The 21458-nt window shown below is 36.2% G+C and overlaps 1 protein-coding gene across 1 annotated transcript; it reads right to left on the bottom strand.

The window, feature by feature from the left end:
• Positions 1–734: 734 nt before the first annotated feature.
• Positions 735–11245, bottom strand: PRDM14 (PR/SET domain 14). Its single transcript, XM_063450394.1, has 7 exons — positions 10645–11245; positions 10029–10076; positions 9784–9941; positions 9190–9460; positions 7442–7644; positions 3546–3647; positions 735–962 (listed from the first exon to the last, which is right to left on the bottom strand). The coding sequence occupies exons 1-7, from the start codon at positions 11243–11245 to the stop codon at positions 735–737; spliced, it is 1611 nt and encodes a 536-aa protein (XP_063306464.1).
• Between the last annotated feature and the right edge of the window lie 10213 nt (positions 11246–21458).

Genomic DNA, 21458 nt, shown 5'->3' with positions numbered 1-21458 from the left:
TATATTAGCTTTCAAAGGGCCCAGGACCTAATTTTGCCCGGGGGCCCAAATGGCAGTCAGTCCGTCCCTGTATGGGGGCACATTGGTTGTCAAACTGTGACTGTTGTGCCTCTCACTGCAGTAATCCCACAATGTGGCAGGTCTATGATCATGCCCCTTCTCATGCAGTTGCACTTTTATCATTTATTTTTTTTTACCAATGCACAATTCCATATCTTTATAAAAGCTTGAATGTATGTGATATAGTAACCATATAACATTCAATAATCACTGGATTAAAAAATAGGACATTATACCCATCAATAGGAGCTTACCATTTTAAACATCTAGAAACTAGAAAATGTTACCATTAGTTAGACAGTATATTTAGTTACACTTTATTTCTCAAAAAGTATAAACATCCATGTACATGAAAACAAATACAGTGCAATCAGGTTTATTTATTTTTCTCATTCAAAAGAGCAGTCTGGACACGTTCCATAACCAAACTGATATAGAATAATTTACTTAGATACAGTCACAGGTTTCATTCTTTGAAACCTAACCTCTAAAAATGAAATAAAAGTCTTTAGACCACATATATTATTTCAAATATCCGATTATATAGTTATTGACATTATATTTCATAAATAATAATTTCTTTGCAGGACAAAAGAAGAACCAGAATAATATTGGCACGGTCAAATGTTGACATAGTCAAAGTGAGACGTGAAGGGTTCAATCAAGAACAATGTCTAGAGTCCAGAGTGAATTTGCATGTGATATCGGAACTGGTCGGGTTCTAGAAACGTTTTGCCACACACTGTGCATGTGGAGATCTTGTCCTTGTTGTGCGTGCGTCGCACGTGGCTGTCGTGAGCTGCATGTGATGCAAAAGCCTTGCCACAATGTTTGCACTTGAAAGGCTTCTCACCAGAGTGCTGTCTGATGTGTGTGCGGAGGATGCTGGATGCTGTAAAGGCCTAAGAACGGAATATAAATAGGTTAAAATTTAGATATTGCATTTTTTTTTATTTATTTTACTTTTTATATTCATTCAATATTTCAAAAGAATGTTACACCATTTCTCAGACAACAGGAAGATTTCTTCAAACCCAAATTATAGTGAAACAGAATAGCAAAAGTTTGTTAAAAATAGATGATTTTGGAAAAATTCTCCTACACAGTTGTAGTCACCGCATAGCTATTTCAGCATAAAGTTTGCCATAAATAATACTTAAAATAGCACTGTTACTAACGCAGCCCTAAATGTTATTTTTTTATATACAAATGCATAAATGTCCATAAACCAACCATGTCTATGAGAAGCTTTAAAGAAGGAAGTAAGTGCAAAGCAAAAAGAGGGTGGGTCTTCCGAAGACCACCCCTGCACCTAAGAGAGGTACCTTTAGAGCATGCCTGCACAACTTGCAGCCCCCAGATGTTTTTGAACTACAACTCACATGATCCTTTGAATGAAACAGATAGCCAACTCACATGATCCTTTGAATGAAACAGATAGCCATCGCCCATGTTTTTTCATTGAAACAGATAGTTAGGGAATCATGGGATTTGTAGTGCAAAACATCTGGGGGGGGGCGCAGGTTGCACAGGCCTGTTTTAGAACTTGGGAAATATTTGTGCACATTTGAATGAAAGCATTTTTTTTTTTTTTTTTTTTTGCAATAATTATTTGCATTAACCCCTTAAGGACACATGGCGCGTGTGACATGTCATGATTCCATTTTATTCCAGAAGTTTGGTCCTTAAGGGGTTAAGAATATGCATTGTGTTAACATAATTTCCTATAATTATAGAGCTTTCCTTTAAACAGTGTGTTGTGTTTTACTGGCAGGTAACTTGCAAAATGCGTTACAAACAGCAATTAGTGTAATTACCAAGTCCAGATTTGTAGATTATTTTCCGATTTATTTTTTTTTATTTACCTAATATTTGCAAGTCACTCAATAGTGGGCAAATCGAATGTATAAAAGGCATCGCAAAGGCTAAACTATTTGTGTGGGGAAAGAAATAATCGTGATTTTTTTTTTCTTCCCCAAATTAATTTATGTTGATGTTTCCCTTGTCAATGTTCACCTATTCTCAATTTAGCAAATAAATGTCTATGTTACTACTTTATGGGGTTGTGTACCAAATCTGATTGTTTATTTAATGGTCTTGACACGGGTTCAATGCCTTTATTTTTCTCAGCTTTTTATCACTTTAAAACATTGCAGGGAAACTGAGTGGTAAGGTGAGGGAGGTGTAGGGGGGAGAAAGAAAAAGAGGGGGGGGGGAGAAAGAAAGAAAAGCAATATTTATATAAATACTGCATGTTTCAAGTCCTAGAATTCGAAGCCCTTTAGCTGAATGTTGTCCTGGAAGCTTGTAATGAGTGTAATTTAATGATAAGATCTAAGGAGCATAATTAGAGATTAGCACCATCCCTTTTCTTTTCAAAGAGACCCTTGTTGACTATTTACCAATTTAGATCTATGTTGGGTGATCCCACTTTACTGTGGATTATCCCACTCTCTTATCTTTTGTATATTTTCATTATAAGCATTCAGTGATAGAGTATTAGTATAGGGCAATGCACTCAGCTATCTAAATTAACCACTCAATGGCTAAAAGGAACCTCTTAAAATGTGTTTCTCTGCCTTAGGTAAGGAAGGGTTAAGGGTTTCTCTTAAAGCAGCTTTACTGGGGAAAATACAATCTTAAGCCTGTCTTTCGATGCAAAAAAAGTACTACAGTGAAAAGTGTATAATGTTGGAAGATTGTAAAAACACTATATAGAGAGATTTAAGAGACATTATGTTGTCATTCATTATCCCCACACCTGTGGCACTTCACACAAATATTACTTTAAATACGGATCAATAGCCAACAATTCTTTTCACATTTAGATTAAAGTCAGACATTGAAGATTAATTCATATCAGTGAATAAATCGATATTATTATTATTGGCATTTACATAGCGCCAACATATTCTGTAGTGCTTTACAATATTATAATATATTTTATTTAAACCAAATGCATATGGGTACAGGGAATGTAAACTTTTTTAGCAGGGAGCTGCCCACATGGGCCCTTCCTTTAAATCAGGGGTGCCCAAAAGGTAGATCCCCATACGTTTTAAAACTACAGCTTTCATGATGCTTTGTCACTGTAAAGGCATTCTAAAGGCATGCAAAGCATCAAGGGAGTTGTAGTTCTAGAACATCTGGGGATCTCCTTTTTGGGCACCCCTGCTTTAAACACTAGGCTGCCTTTCTTCATATTATTTTAGATGTATATTTTTTTCTGGACTTACTAATGAAGGGAAAGCATAGCATAGTGCGGGGGTCCTCAAACTCGGCCCCCCAGATGTTGCTGAACTATAACTCCCATGATTCTTTGAATTACTTAGATAGCCAGAGAATCATGGGAGTTGTAGTTCAGCAACATCTGGGGGGCCGGAGTTTGAGGACCCCTGGCATAGTGCATAATGTCACCTGCAGTCCCAGGATATAACAAGGAATACATTGTCAGATTGCGGGGGGGGGAGGGGGAGGAGGCTTACCTTGTTGCAGTACACACACTTGTACGGTCTCTCCCCAGAGTGGACCCTCATGTGCTTGTTCAGACTGGATGACTGGGAAAAGCTCTTTCCACAAACAGAACACTGATAAAAAAAAAAGACATTGGAAGTGTGAAATCAATACTACTACACACGGTTTATTTATCAGATGGAAGCACAATACTTTTTAGATGGAAAATATATCATTTATCCTGCAAGTTTATAATGCCAAGGGTTGGTCAGAAGCAGTCCCCAGGTTCTATAGTAGGATAGGTTTATGATACTTTACTATGGGGAGCTGTAATAAAAATGTATTTGATGTAAGCGAACACCATATTAAAAATAGGATAAAAACTGGACTCAATCTTGGGGTTTTTACACTGGGACACAATGTGACTAATCAATTCTTTATTACCATATTTCATCGCATAATGGTGGCAGATTTTATGCTAAAATCCTTTCCTTAAAAATGGGGTGCGACTATTATGCGGTGTGTGACCATTATGTGAAGCTTTATTTTTTGCTAATTTAAAGTGAATTCAAAGTAAATTTCAAATTTAATTTCAAAATAGTCGAAATGGAAAAATTATCTAAGTCAGCCATAGTTTGAATTCGACTACTCTGGCCTTAAATGTGAAATTCACTTTAAATTCTCACTCTAGTAAATACCCCTATCAACAACGAATTGTGGCGAATTAAAATCCGAATGGCCCCTATCAAATCGGGGAACTACCCTGGTTAAACCCTTCAAGGAGACCTGGCGTATCGAAAATGTTTTTGACTACTAAGACCACGCTTAAAGCGTGGGACTTGGTATTCAAAAACAATTGCCACTTGACGAAATTATATAGAGCCATGCCAATTGATTCTTTGAAATATTACATTCCATCCTTAGACTTGTCATTGCTTAAAGGACACCAATTGCATCATATAGACAATTTTTTCCATGGTAACTCTATTCTGTCTTATGGAAAACTAGAAATTAAGCATAATCTGCCGATCGAATGCAAGGTTGAATGTGAGTTAGTGATTGAGAAATTGAAAGAGACATACAAAATCCCAGAACTTGATAAAAATTACGAAGCGCTGACCATATCTCCATTAGAAAAACTATTTTTAAATGACCCAAATAGGAAAGGCATTATATCTATCTGCTATATATTACACAATGTCAAACCAAATATCAAACTGAAACATATGTTATCTTGGGAGACGGAGTTGGGTACCCAATACAAGTTGGAAGAATGGTTTAATTTTTTTTCAGCACTTAAGGGCTTATCTTTCTGCTCCAATCATAACGAAAATCATTTTAAAATTCTGTACAGATGGTATCTAGCTCCGTCCAGACTACACAATATGAATAATAGGTACAGTGATAGGTGTTGGAGAGATTGCAGAGGATTGGGCAATATGGCTCACATATGGTGGTATTGCCCAAGACTAACTAAATACTGGAAATCGATACACGATTTGATTGTTAAAGTGAACAGGAATATAGACAACTTTACATCTGATCTAGCTCTATTTAAAAAATTCCCTGAATCCATCAGTAGAATCGATAGGATTATAGTAGGCCACGTACTGATAGCTGCCACCACATGTCTACCTAGATATTGGAAGTCTAAACATACACCCTCTATTAAGGAAGTACTGACACTAACATTAGAAAACAAAGCATACGAACTATCACATAGAAGCAATACACACATTTTTGCACAATTAAAATACCACTGGGATCAATGGGAAACCGATGTCAAAAAATCATATAACCTGTAATAATAACCTGTAATGTACTGTTATTCAATTTAAGTGCCTTGTACAAGTTAACATGTTTACTGTTATAATGGATGGATATTCCCTCCCTCCCCCCCCCCCCCCCCTACTTCCCAGTTTACCCTTCCTTTCCCTTCCCTAATATATTGTTCTTTATTATTTGTAAATTCTGCAAAAATTTTCAATAAAAATTATTTGGGGGAAAAAAAAAATCCGAATGGCAAAACGTAGGTAACAATACATTGTACAGCGCTATGGAATTTGCTGGCGCTATATAATTAATAAAATAATAATAAATAATAATAATACTTGCTTAGGAAAAATCTCAACACCACTTTAGTCACACTCTTATTTCAGGCTCAATTTTGCACATAGCTTTCAATTTACTACAGAATCGAATTAACACTCCAGTCTCTCTAGATATACTTCTGAGTATATGCAGGAAGGGGCCATTGATTACAGGAATATTTTTAATATTTAAAAAATGAAAAATACTTCAATCAGGGCTCTTTTCTAAACAGAAAACTGTCATTAAGTAAAAACTGACTTAGAAAATGTAGCAAATATGTCATTACAGCTAATTTGTAGAATTTCTCCAAACCCCATATATTTGTCTAAATTCTGTCAGTTTTCTACAATTTGGAATTTGGTAGATTTTATTACATCGATGAAACCCGTTGTGTTAAGTATTCCATGTGGAGTAAGTTTATAGTTTGTATACACCGTGTACTATAGAAAATGTTTTAATAATACGAATTTAAACGAAAAATGTCTCGAAATTCGTTTTCAACGTGTTCTCGTTTTTTTTCGTTACCCCTAAAAATATATAATAATCCGAACTGCTCGTGTAACAGACAGGGGACTTTTCGTTATGGGATTTGTGTTTTTTTGGCACGCGCGTTTTAGGGTGATATTTACTAAAAATGTAAAATAGCTTAAATCGAAAAAAGAGTTCTGAAAACGGTCTGATATAAGGGAGGAGTTCAATTCGTGTATTTTCTAAGGATCAAACAGGACATGAATACAGGGTCAAACAGAGTCATTGTGACATGTGTCTGTCCAATATAGGTTAACCTCACAAATACTAACAGTAAGATCACATTCCATAGAATACTCAGTGATTTAGGAAATACTATAATTTAAAGAGGCAGTGCTACATTTATGAAAAAAATTTACCAAAAATGATTCAAAATATTTACATTAAATATTGTTAATGGATCTTACCCTCTAGCAGTCCTTTAAAAATGAACTTTTTTTTTAGCAATATAAATGGGCTTTGTATAGCGGATAGCATACAAGGTAGGAATTGTGTAGTTAATTAACTAGAAGCTATTTTCCCCCTATGTTTATACCTTTTTACATAAATAATGAGACGTAAATGAACCCATCTGCTATGTTATATGTGTTGGTTCTTTTCTTGTTGTGACTGGGAGAGTCTTTGATTGTGCCTAGAAGCAGAGCCTGCAGGGCTGTGGTATATATTGTACAGTCAGTTCCCCAATCCGGATTATGACAGCCAGGAGATTCTCCCATTGATCTGAGACATCTCTAATATTATACACGATGCATTAGCTCCAAATCTGTGTAGAACACTCAAGGAAATCATCTCGGCCAATTGAGCTGTTAAATAATGTAAGTGAGTATGTGCAATGGGAGGGAGCCTCCTGGAGTCAGACTTGGATCTATTTCAGTTTACAAGCCTTTCAACCCGTAATAAGGGGCCTCAAGCCAAAAGCAGTTTAGATTAAGACAACAACCTATGACTGGGTTTAACTCCCTCACTGCTGTGGGGTGAATGGGGTGTGAGTCTCTGTGACACTCTGGGGGGAGTGTATCAAATTCTAGTTTGGGTCCTGCAACATTCTAAATGTTAATACTGGTTGCCATGGTGATTAGTTATTATTTAACTCTTTGATACAGAATATCATTGTTTCGCCTTGATAAATCTCTCTGTGTGTTGTGGAGTCTTCTTTTTTTACTGAGTTTAAAACCCATTAAGAAATGGTTTAAAATGATAAATGACAGCATATTCTGCACACTACAAAGCTGTAGATTTTCCTTTTAAAAGAGACCGGAGGTCTGAGCAAAGCCCACTCTTGTTCTGAAGGGGTTAAACAGTGACTCACCTTGTGGGGTCTGTGTTTCTCGTGCACGTGTAGAATGTGAATCCTCAGTCGATCCCTTTTCTCAAACGATCTGTTACAGAGATGGCAGGGAAACTTCCTGTCCCCCTGATCCACACAGCGGGTATATTTCAGGTGCTTGTCTCTGTAATATTTATAGGCAAAGACCTTGCCACATCTCTCACACTTATAGCCTTCTCCGGGTTCTGCAGAGACACACAATACCAGATCATTAGTTTTACACTCATACACACATTGATCGCATTTATACAGCTTCACACATTGTGTATATTACAATCACAAACGAAATGAGCTTTAAAAAATAATCTTTATAAACAGAAACATAAATCTATTGTTTATACAGTGCACTGAACACAAATCACAGGGTTTATTCTACCTGAGAACGAAATGTAAGTATAAAAATTATAAACTGGTTTAATAAAAATAACTGAGATTTTACATAACCTTAAATATCAGCAATAGAGAAACGAAATGCTTGTGTTGGTTAATAAAGTAGCCTTTCCACTTGTATTTGTGGCAATTTAGTAAACAGAATCTCGATACATTGTATCTGTTACATTAACTGTCACCAGAGTGATGTGACATTGTATAAAGAGCCAATAGTGTCATCGTGTGGGTTCAATACTGACACAATGTGCTTTAGAGAAATAGAATACATTCTAACTATGTTATAACAATAACATCTGAGAAAACTAGCTCCTAATTACTAAGAAAAGAGACCCACAATCTACTAACGTTTCGGCAAGAGACTCTTTCAATGATGGCTCTGTTTTTTATTATTTTATATTTGTATGTTTTTATTATTATTTTGTATTAAGTTCCATTTTACAATTGCACTGTATGTATTAATAAACTGCACCGTTCTGTGACGCTATTTCAGCGTCAATCTTCATTCGTATGTCTATGGAACAGAAATTTGGAGAATCTTCGTTTATGTTCACTTCGTTATTTTTGTACATAACCATTTAGTTTATTGTAATGTGTATGTAATGTGTTTTTTATAATATAATATGTATTCACTATTTAACAAATTCTGTGTTTGTAGCTACAATAATTGTACGAAACAGAGGAATACTCTGGATCAATATGACATGATTTTCCACCAACATGTGAATGATTCATGGATTTATTACCTTTGCTGTCTCAGTATTATTCTTATTAAACCAGCGTTGAACATGTGCTAATGTATTCTATTTTATCTCTAGAATTGGATCTAAAATGTTGTTTTTTTTCTAGTTACAGTTAGCTTTCTATATAGATAGAGGGATATTAATCTACAGCAGGTTGGCTTGCTGATTCAGAAAAAGAATTAGGCAGCTTGTTTCATAAAATGATTAGCCTGTCTGTAACAATCTATCTGATGTTTTTATTATTATTATTATTATTATTATTATTATTATTATACCTCCAACTATTTGTATAACAATATATCTGATGTTATTATTATTAATAATAATAATAATAATATACCACAAACTATATGTATAACAATATATCTGTTACCATTATTATTATTATTATTATTTATAATTATTATTATTAATATAGCGCCAATTATATACATCTGATGGTTTTACTATTATTAATATATCGCCAACATATTCCGCCGTGCTGTACAACCATAGATTGGGCATAACTGAGTTCAAGTATTTGACACACACAATATTAGCGAGACTCGTTGTAAAGGAGGACCCTGGCCAATTAAGCTGACACTCTATGTGATGTTATACCTTCAGTGTGAGGATATGGGGGTCTTCCATCATCCACCCCCTTCAGACTGACAGGGATCCCCAGGAACTGCAGATAGCAGTCACCATACCACACCAGCAACTCCTGTCTGGGGAGGATCTCTTTGCAGGTCTCATAGTAAATCTCGCCAACAGATTGAATGGCGATGAGGTTCTGCTCCTCTGGGAACCTCGCACAGTTTACTAGAGCCATCCAGTTACCTGATGCTCCCTTGCCATCTATAAAGTGACTTAGCCGGCCATTTTCAAAGATCTGGGGAGAAAAAAAATGTTTTGTATTTGTTTCCCAATTTCTCGTTATTCCTGTCTTACCAAGCGGGAGGTGTATGTACATAACGAAATGTACACATTCATCTAAGCTGTAGAAATGATTTCATCTGCACAATTTATTTTGCACACAGGCACCTGTTTCAGAATGTATGTGACAACGTTTCTATCCTTGTATGAATCTGCTATTTACTAAAACAATATATACATACATATATATATATATATATAGGCTGCATATATTATATGAATATGTTGTACTTTTGGTTAGTTTGGGTTTTGTTTTGTTTTTTATTCGAATGTACTCACCTCCCACATGACCGAATTGTCATCGTACGTTTTGATTTCGCTTGTGTTCACAATTTTTCCTTGAAAAGGTCCGAATTTGACCCCTTTTGGGATGATATTTGTGCTAAATACTCCTGATTTTGGCAAATCGTCATGTAGTATTTTCAGGAGAGACAGACCTGGTAATACAATATTATCATTAGATCAGAATAATGTTTATTAGAAATACTGACCATCATTTTAAATATTTATTAAATCCTACTTACCCTCCGGTAACTGCAGAGAGTCTCTGTCCTGTATCTGGGAATCCAGACCTAAAATAGGAATATAAATATATCATATTTGTATATTTATTGTTTAAATAATGAATCCTGTGCTCATTTGGTACTATCATATTGCAATAATAATTATAATTTGCAAAACACTTGGAATTCCCAGCAATTTGCAATTCAGTAAATACAATTTCTAGATATTTTTAAAATTGGGCTGTTTTGGCCTACAATATAGATCCCAGGCCAGTTTCCTTACAATTTATTAAAAACTCTGAGATGTATTTAAAAGGTGCCAACATGATAGAGATTTGTCAAAATACAATGGAATTAAATGATATTATGCAACTTGACATAATAGGAACATTAACATTATATTTTCCCCAACATATAGAATTATAGTTGCATGTATACATTTTTAATACACGTGTGTATATCTATGTAGATATATTATATCCCCAAATAATAGTAAATATACCTAGATACAAAAGAAAACAAATCATTAAAAATAAAATTAAGTATGAATGACTGAAATGAAATCAGTTGCGTATTTGATGGAGAATTTTAATGACCTGTCTGTGTATGTGATCTTCTGAAGGTCTATTCACATTACCTGTGATGTGAGAGGGGATCCTCAAGCCAGATATGGAGTGGTTGACAGTGTGGTGGCTGCTCTTGGCATCTGGCCCATGGGTGTATCCATAAAGCACCATGTGAAGGTCCTCCTCGGAGAAATGGTAGGTGTGAATGGGCTTCACTTCCATGCTTGGTCCCCTGAAGGCCATGTTTTTGCACTTTTTGGCCATATGAGATGACTTGGGGCATTCAGCAATGCTGGGATGGAGGGCTGGGCTCAGATCACTCTCATGGTGAGGAGAGTCTGGTTTTGAGTAGGGCCCAGGATGCTGAACTTTGCTGAAGATGGGGTAGGTAGTTGGGAAGGGGTTAAAAAGGGGATCCCTCATAGGACTGTGACTGAGTGGACCAGGGAGGTCTCTGAAGGCAATGGGTCCCATAGGAGCAGATTTGGTGACTAGTCTTCCCAGTGATTTTAAAGGATTAAACATTTCGTGGGGGTTGGACAGGATGCTGAGATAATGGTTGGGGGGTATGAAGTTTGGGAAATAGGAGGATATTGTTGAGGGGCTCATCTGGATGCTTTCTGAGAAAATCCTTCCATTATGGGTGGGATTAATGGGTATAGACAGAGCCATGAGTCTGGGAGGATGGCAGCCACAGATGATGGGGGTCCAATCTTAGTGAAAGAATTAAGGTCTTTCCTTCAGCAGACAATCCTGTCACGTAGAGAGAAATTACATGTTACAATCAGAGAATGATCTTTACAGGTTAGCCTAAACAAACTGCATGTGTATATTGTAACTGCAATGATTGTAACATGTGACAGAATAAACATATAACTGTATGTATATATTATTATTATTATTATTATTATTATTATTATTATTATTAAATCTGCAACAATGTAACCTGGGACAGAAAATACATCTAACTACATGTGATGTAACGGCAATGATTGTAACATGTGACAGAACAAACATATAACTGTATGTATACACTATTATTATTATTATTATTATTATTATTATAACTGTAACAATGTAGGTTGTGAGAGCACAAACATATAACTGCATGTATATATTATTATTATTATTATTATTATTATTATTATTATAACTGTAACAATGTAGGTTGTGAGAGCACAAACATATAACTGCATGTATATATTATTATTATTATTATTATTATTATTATTATTATTATAACTGTAACAATGTAGGTTGTGAGAGCACAAACATATAACTGTATGTAATAAAACCACAATGTTTATACTGGAACATGTAAGAGAATACAAACAATATTAACTATATAGCTACATGGATTATAACTGTAATCTGTGAATTAACAAATACATAATAAACCGTATAACAGTTGGGATGTCTTGGAGGTTTTCAAATTGCATTTAATTGTTATTTCTTGCAATTCGTTTTATTCACTACAATTAAGACTTTAGGGAACAAACCCCAGTGTGTGGGACACCATTTTCTGTTAATACAGAATATTCATCTTCAAAAGCCTAAATTCGTATTCATTTAATGGAGATTTGTAGTATGATACAGGTTTACACTGCATGCTGTGAATTTCCCCAATTTCTCTGCAACTGAAAAGCTTGTCTAATGGGGCCACATGGCCCCCCAATAACAAACCCGGAAATAGAAAGCTTCTTCATTAAATCAATTGGCTTTCTTCTTTCTCAATATCAAAGTGAACTAATCCAGTAAGTGCTCACTTAATTCAGGAGACAGAGGGAAATATTGACAGTTCCTGTTCTACAAAAACATCTTGGATATAGCAAATGGTTTTGTTAAATTATAATATGGCCCCAAAAATGTAACAACTTGGCTATTGTAGAGCCTGGGTACTTTATCCTCAGCGTGGGTTTAATTCACTGCAATTCGTAACTTGGTGAATAACCCTGACATTTCTAATCTGTGATCAATGGGTCACCAATCATATCACTCACAACTCCTAATAATTCATGTCTTCCCATGTGAAGTCACTAGAAAACACACGGTATCTGGATGGGTTGTCTATTTATAAGGCGCATTCATTTTATTCAATCACAGGTAAAGCACATTTATTGGGACTATTGTATTTCTAGGGAGTGAATTTCTTATGTAAATTCTCTGTATATGTAACATTCTAATCTAAACTGAATAGTTTCAAACACAAAGCAAAGATTATTTATTAGGCAGATAGACAGGCAGGCAGGCAGACAGGCAGAGATAGATAGACAGAGAGATAGATAGATAGATAGATAGAGGGATGGATAGATAGATAGATAGGTAGATAGATAGATAGATAGATAGATAGATAGATAGATAGATAGATAGATAGATAGATAGATAGATAGAAAATATATAGATAGAGGGATAGATAGATAGACAGAAAGAAAGAAATATAGATGTTAGATAGATAGATATATAGATAGAGACATATATGTTAGATAGAAAGATAGATAGATAGATAGATAGATAGATAGAGGGATAGATAGATAGATAGATAGATAGAGGGATAGATAGATAGAGGATAGATAGATAGAGGATAGATAGATAGAGGGATAGATAGATAGAGGGATAGATAGATAGAGGGATAGATAGATAGATAAATATATAGATAGAGGGATAGATAGATAGAGGGATAGATAGATAGATAGATAGATAGATAGATAGATGGATAGATAGATAGATAGATAGGGGGATAGATAGATAGATAGATAGATAGATAGACAGAAAGAAAGAAATATAGATGTTAGATAGATAGATATATAGATAGATAGATAGATAGATAGATAGATAGATAGATAGATATAGTATCTAGGTGCTGTATAGTGTCACGTTCATTGTATCAGCCCAGGCCTGGGCTGGCCGCTATATGGGGCAAGCCTCTACCCCCTTCCAATACAGCCTTTAACCCCCCTCCCTCTCCCCCATCCAATACACCTCTGCCCCCCATCCAATACCGCCTCTACCAGCCTTCCAACACAGACTCTACCCCCCATCCAATACAGACTCTACCCCCCCCCCCCCCATCCAATACACCTCTACCCATCTCCCCCCATCCAATACAACCTCTAACCCCCTCCCCCAACCTAATACAGCCTCTACCCTCACAACGCCTACCCAATACGGGCTCTACCTCCCTGCACCCTATACAGCCCTATTATCCCCTGCATCCACTACAGCCCCTAGTATTCATTGCATCCACTACAGACCCTATGCTCTTTGCGCCCTCTTCAGCCTTTATCTCTCCCCTGACCCACTAAAGAGCTATACCCCCTACACCAACTACAGCCCCTATCCCTCCCCGGTATCTACTAAAGACCCATTTACCACCTGCACCCAATAGAGCTCCTATGCCCCTAATAGCCATTATACCCTCTGTACCCCTGCATCCACTACAGCCCCTATCCCTATTCTGCTACCAAGGCCTCTATTACCCCCTGCACTCTCTACTGCTTCTATTACCCCCTGCACCCATTGCTTCTATTACCCCCTGCACTCTCTACTGCTTCTATTACCCCCTGCACCCATTGCTTCTATTACCCCCTGCACCTACTTATATTAATGATTTACTGGTGGAAATTATAAGGGCTCCCCCCACACCCCCACCCCCACCCCAGGTTTTGACTAGTATCTTTTGTATAGTTCGTAGAGTCCCACTGAGCCCGGGGCATAGTAAATTGACGCAATCAGCCAAACAATAGAAGTGAGGATTTGGCACACTTTGGGATAAAGTACCCCATGGTTTCCATAGTACAATGCACACCCAACCTGTTAAAATGACACAATAACACTCTATCTTAGGGGTTAAAGGGTTAATGTATTGGATAACTCGCGAAACTTAGAATTTCTGACATTTTAGAGCAAATTAAACGAACTGGAGAATTTATCCAAATAGAATAATTCAATATTTCGACTATTTCAGCACATTATAGGCAATTATCCCACCGATTCACCGTGTTTCTATTTTTAATGGTTAAACCCCAGAATATAATCAGAATGATTTTATCCCAATCACCAATTATAACCAATCAATGGCTAATGAACACATTAAATCGGTGCAAACATACAGCTATGGCTATGATACTGCATCACTGTATATATATATAAATAATAGTAATAATAATAATAATAATAATAATAAAAACCACTTCTTGGAACCAATATTTAAGTTCTCCTGGCAGGAATCTGTTTGTTTTACCTGTTAGGCGTGTTTTACAATAATGAATACATTGCAAAGCTAATCAGATGTTCATTTCATTGTTACTGGATCAGACAGACAGATACATTAATGAAATAACAGCAATTCTTTTATTTTTATTGATTTAATTTTTTTCTGTAAAAAATTTAAACCTGAAGAATTTGTATACATTTGGGAATCAGCAGGTGATCAGCGAATCTAGTATATGAAAAAGAAATATAATAGCCGATCACACAATCTACCCTTTTTAATTTAACCGTTAGCATGCAAAGTTTTATGTACCTTATTAGATCACTTTAATCAACGTGACTCCGAACCTGGACCGATGATAATATTCATTCCTCATACAGGCCTCGATTTTTATCATTTAATATTTTTGGATAAACTCTTAAAATTATTTTCTTTATTCAAAATATGAATACATATGTTATATATATAAAAAAAAAAAACAAATTAAAAAAATATTACATTTATTTTTCAAAATATTAAATAATTTTAAGAGTTTATCCAAAAATATATATTTTTTAAATGCTTATTTAAAAAAATAAAATAAATCGAGGCCACAATTCTTAATTAGCCTGTCCAATCTTGATTACATTACTTTTAGGACTTTAACTCAGAAAGATTTGGGTTTTATTTCGGTCTATGTGACTTGTGATGACCCCATAATCATTGTCCCCTTTTACCATATTCCATTATTTTGTACATCATACCATCTAAGCGAGTTGTATTTACTAAACAGTGAATTCTGGCGAAATGAAAAGCTAATTGCAAGATGCCAAGACAGGTAAGTAATTGGTGAAGCATTGCAGTGTCATTTTAATGGTCTAAATATTTGACATTTATCACATTCCACATTTAGCTCCCCAAATAAACTAAATAAAGTTTTACTGTATTAGATATGATACAATTTTATCATCATGGAATTAGGCACTGATTGTCCACATAAAACCATAAAGAAAAACTAGCCAGAAAAAAAAGCATTTAGCTGTCTGAACAACCCAATTTTGGGCTAGCTAATAAAGATACAGATTGGTTTCAGTATGTATTAAATGTAGGTTCATTGTGGTACAGGGTAGAGAAATAGAGCTACAATACGGTATGGTCAAATAAGGCTAAAGCAAGCAGTTTTATTAACTTTTCTAAAAATAGATTCGATTTACTATATAGCTTAAACAACCCAGAGTCTGCGGTGTGTGTGTGTGTGTGTGTGTGTTTATGTTTGTGTGTGTAGGTTAATAAAACAAATAGTGCAGGTGTTATAGAGAAATACAAATAGTACATCTACTTCTCCAGGTATGGAGAGTGTATCAAGTCGAGAAACAAAAATATAGCGACATAAAATCAATTGATCTCTTAATATCAGTCAGAGCAGATCGCAATGTGAAATTGTATAAAGACCAATTGATGGGCAAACTTCTAAAAGGTCGATCCAAGGCGGTCACCCTGGAAACCAATGGAATGTTAGCGCTTAACGTTCCAATATTGGAACTTTGCCATGGAATGAATCCTTATACAGAACTGGCTTTTTTCTGATATGTAACTGTCGTCACATTTTTTATTAATTAGGCATTTTTTTGCTAAATAAATTCCTTGTTACCGTTAAATTATTACACCAGATAAAGCAGACTCATAATATGTGATCGTGGCTTTAGAGTACATTCAATAGGGGGTTATATGTTCCCAATTAACCTCACTATCAGATTACAATTAATTGTTTATTACTACAGCTATAGATTCTGTAATTACCATTTAAAATAATAATAATAATAATATATATATATATATATATATATATATATATATATATATATATATATATACCGATTTTAGCCGTAACATTGGTCTTAATGAATCAATATTAGCAATATATAATAAAATCAGGGGCATTACATATCCTTTATGTAGTGCTCTAAGACCCAGAATCAGAATAAATGACAGTTTATAATAACTCCCTTATTAGCACATCCGGGGATTACCTGTGCATTGGCACATTTATATTAAAACCTACTGTTTTTGGTAACTTATTTCGAATCCCCAATAAATGTAATCTATTAAACAGGCTCCCAGAGGAAGCTATATCCTGCCTATAGATACATTGTATATGGGAGTATATAGGACCCAAATCAATCCCAGCATCAAGCAGTCAGATTCAAACTATAATTAGCCGCTTATTAGCAGGTTTTGTTGCTGTGATTTATAGTAATTAGCCTCTGTCATTAGTTCCTATGGAGGATAGCAGTGATACAGATATGGGCATGATGAATATTTTTAATTCTTTCTGTCTGCCAATAAAAGCTATGTCAGTAGAAATGACTGGGCTATTTCTATGCAAATCCCCCAGTCTTAGTTTAAAATAACATTTCTTTAATGATCAATAAACAATCGTAACATTGGTTAAAACAGGAGACAGCTTAAATCTCCATGAATGTGATCTAATGGCAGGGATCAATGGGTGCCAATAAGTAAAACAAAGAGGGGTCATGACACACACGCAGGAACATGGGGTCAGGAGAGAAGGTCACAAATAATGAACACATCTCTCCACATTAAGGAAACATTGAAAGCACCAATAACCCAGGACATGGCACTAGATGGGAATGGTTTTATATATATATATATAGGGGGATTAGAATTGAACTGCCAGACAATGCTGAGCTCTCTGTATTTCTAAGTTAATAGAAATTCTTATTTTTTGTTCCAAAAATGTGGATTTTTCTACTTACTGTTCTCGTCCAGATCTGGTTTGTCATGCCAAGTCTTGCAGTGAAATCCTGGCCCTCCTGGTATTTCCTTGTGGCTAATTAGATGTGAGTCCTCTTGCTATGTTGGTTTACCCCTGTCTTGCTTTTTGTTTTTGGAGCTGTGGTGGGGTTTAGTCAGTGTTGGTGATGAGTGTGGGGTCTTGTCTCTGTTTGTGTGCTATTGGAGGCAGATGGCATTAAAAGGAAACCCAGAGAGAGAGGGAGGGGGTCTGAGTGAGGACCAGGAGCCTGTCCTGAAAACCTGTTTCTACCCCCTCCCTCCCACCTCCTGCAGAGCAGCTATTGGACAACGCTCTGCTCCTCACCCCCTTCTCACTGGGGACTGTACTTACTGTTTATATTGCTTCAAACTACCTGGTTAGCTTTCAGATCAACACACTCATCAGATGCCTGCTTTTGATAAAACATTTCATTGGACCCATGACTGAGCCTTCTAAACCCAAATGCATTGACCCTTATACCCACCTCCCCTTCCCCTTATTCACTCAGTGTAAACCCCAAATATTTTATTTACCTGCTCCTTCCCCTTTTACACAGAGGAGGAAAGCCACAGCAACCAAAGGGTTAATCCCTGGTGAATAGATTAAGATGTATCGATTTTTTTAATTTACCGATTAGATATATTAAGCAAAAACGAAATATTCAATATCATGTACAGTAAACACACTAAGAATAATAAAAAAAAAACCTCCAACATACACAGTGAAAGATAGCTTCAGTCTATACTATGATACCGTTTCAATGACATCTGTAAAGACAACAAGGCATTAGCTGAAGCCATCAGTCCTCTGACTAAGTCCAATCGATGTGTTTTCTTCAATGCAGATGATAACCACTTAACGACATCAAAATTTGTCAAAGCATCCGGGATCTGCTGGAGATTTATCAGAACTGAAAGGCAGGCTTTCTATTCCGTACAGAGCTGGTACACGCAGCCACATAGGCAATGGGTGGTTAACCATTTGGGTGCCAGAGGACTAGGGTCCAGTGTTGCACTGAAGGGGTTAATATGTCTATGATCCTGTGACATTTGTTTCTCACTCCTGCTAATTGTGAAATGCACTCTTAGCTAAACAGTCACAGCGTCTAGTGTATGTCTCGGTGTGTCAATAAATGTGTGTGATGTTTCAATCCACATTATCCTTTTTTTTTTTATCTACATCATTGTTCTTTATTGTGACTTTTATAAAAGATTTGGTCAATATTAATGCATACCTCTCAATCTGAATCAGGCAAAATGAGTTGGCAATTGAATTTCCTCTGGAAGTTATACCATTGTATAAAATATTGAAAATCACTTGTAACTTGTGTTAACCCTTGATACTGTGTTTCCCTGTAAATTTACAGGAAAGATTTTGGAAATTACATCACAATTCAGTTCAGTCAAGGCACAGCCAAGGCACACAATGCAAATGGAGAGAAATAGAAACTGTGTTGAAAGGAACACTGAAGCGCTTGAATTCAAACCTGTATTCCTAATGCTCAGTATCCCTGTCCATATTAAAATGCAGGTCCCCTCTACGGTTTGTGATAGAAATAATGAAAATAAAAGTTTTAGTTAGCTATTTCAAGTGCAACAACTCTGAGTCTCCTGCGACATCACTGAAAAGACATGGCCTCCTCCACCATGGTTCAATCTAATGCTAAAGGGAAACTGGCCCGCATGTGTTAGAAGCAGGGACCAGGCATTCAAACTTCCAAATTAGAAGGCATGGAATGAACACTTTCCTATAGGGTCTTCCTCATCATGTGACCGAGTTTGACCAGTGATGCCGAAGTTCCTCTAGTGGCTGTCAGCGTGATAAACACTAGAGGTAGACTTAACTCTGCATTGTCAACGTTGTAGTTCCTAAAAAAAAATGCAATGTTTTCCATTGCAGGGTTACAAATACTGGACCACAGCACCCACGCCACATCATTAAGATGAAACGGCCAGGGTGACTTTAGTCCTCTAATTTCTCCTCTCTATGCTTGCTCTGTGGAGTCTGCCAGGGGCAAAGTACATTGTTTATAATAGTGAATGACAGGGAGCTTAAATTAAGACTGGCAGTTGCAGGATTAGGAGGTGTAGAATTCTACATCTATTTTTTATCTCTCGTACCCCACACATATATATTAACTACAGCAGGGGTCCTCAAACTGTGGCCCTCCAGATGTTGCTGAACTACAACTCCCATAATTCTTTGCATTACATAGATAGCTAGATAATCATGGGAGTTGTAGTTCAGCAACATCTCGGGGGCCGGAGTTTTAGGACCCCTGAACTACAGGGTATCAATAAACATATTAAAAATCCTGGGAAATAGCAATTCTCCTTTAAAGAACTGGTACTATTTGGGTTGATGTATGTACAGTGCGAGGAACTAGAATAAGCAACATCTAGTACAGCTGCCGCAGACCTTGAGTCCCGTCATGCTCAGATCCTGCAGCTCAGTCAGTCTGCTGGGTGGTTATTTAGTATTACAGGACCTCTAGTCCACAGCTAAGTGTGCCAAATGCTCTAGTAGTTAGTCATAGCTGTGGGCAGCCAATGAGATTATGTTTTCTACCATATTACTTTCTGATTGGTTGCATGCTCTGTGTTCTAATCTACATTCATGTACTACACACGAATACCCATGTACTAGCCTTGAAATATTGTAAAGACATTAGATAATTAAAAAGAAATAGTACACCCCTTTCTCTCGCTACCCCACATTGCTTATAATTATGGAATGTGCTTGTTATATGATTTTTATACGCAGGAATAAGCTGCATGGTTGTACACAGCAAGGAAAATATACTGGTAAATGTAGGAAAATACACTTAGACAATGTTTTCAGTCATTGGTTTTTATGTAGAAAGAACTGCAGAGTTCTAAAAGTGATGTAATCCTTAGTGACAAATCGCAGGTTTCCATGGCGACTGCTCCCATTTTAGAACTTTAATCCTCATACGTGTAATTGGTACGTAGGATAATAATGTAAAAGATGTAATAACAACACTAATGATGGGTAGGTGCCCTTCTCCGCTGTCCGAAAAAGAACACAACATTACAAGTATGTCATGAGAAATATATAAATTCATACAGCCTAGATAATTATTACATTCCAGTAAAAATTGTTATGTGAAATGCCATCATTTCTACTAACAGAACATTATGATTGTTTTTATAAATACACCAATTCCAGTAAGCTGCATGTTTATATATCTGTATAGTACGGTGTTGCAGACCCTTAGTCCTGACCAGGACTCTCCCTCTGCTATGATCAGGAATTCAGGAACTCAGGAACAAGAAATAGCCAAGTGAAAAGCCCCCCTCCTCCCCAGCAACTGCATGACACACAGTTCTGGGAGTACAACCGTTTTTATTTTATTTTTAATTCTTTATTTTTGCATGACATTCCGTGAAATCACAGTAATGGTACAATAATCAGAGCACATCATAACAAGGTATTGGCGTGTTCAAGGTAAGTGCATAGAGTAGTGCATCATCAAAACGCTCTGAGGTACATGTATATAACCATCACTTTCAAAAGTAACAATGTAGAAGTCATGGTTTTTGTATTGTAAACATCAGTATAAAACATAAAAGCAATATATGGACACATTCAGAAAACAGCGATAGCCATGACTCTTCCCTCACAAGCATAGGAAGTTTATAGTAGCTCCCGTCGAATCCATCCGGTCCTGGGGCTTCATTCCCTTTTAGTTCCGATGTAGACTACAACTGATTTTATTCAGGCCACCCACGGCTTTTATTCACTGACCCCTAGCATGGTGTCTCCACATCCAAAATGTAAGGGTTTTCCTCCCAGGATCCTCTGTTTCTGAGAGATAATTGAGACAACTATAACTCAATTATCTTTCAGATACAGGAAACCTACACAATATTACAAAT

This window comes from Pelobates fuscus, chromosome 4 (genome assembly GCF_036172605.1).
Source record: "Pelobates fuscus isolate aPelFus1 chromosome 4, aPelFus1.pri, whole genome shotgun sequence".
Lineage (NCBI taxonomy): Eukaryota > Metazoa > Chordata > Amphibia > Anura > Pelobatidae > Pelobates > Pelobates fuscus.
The sequence above is the reverse complement of the archived record's forward strand: the minus strand, read 5'-3'. Positions and strand labels throughout refer to the sequence as shown.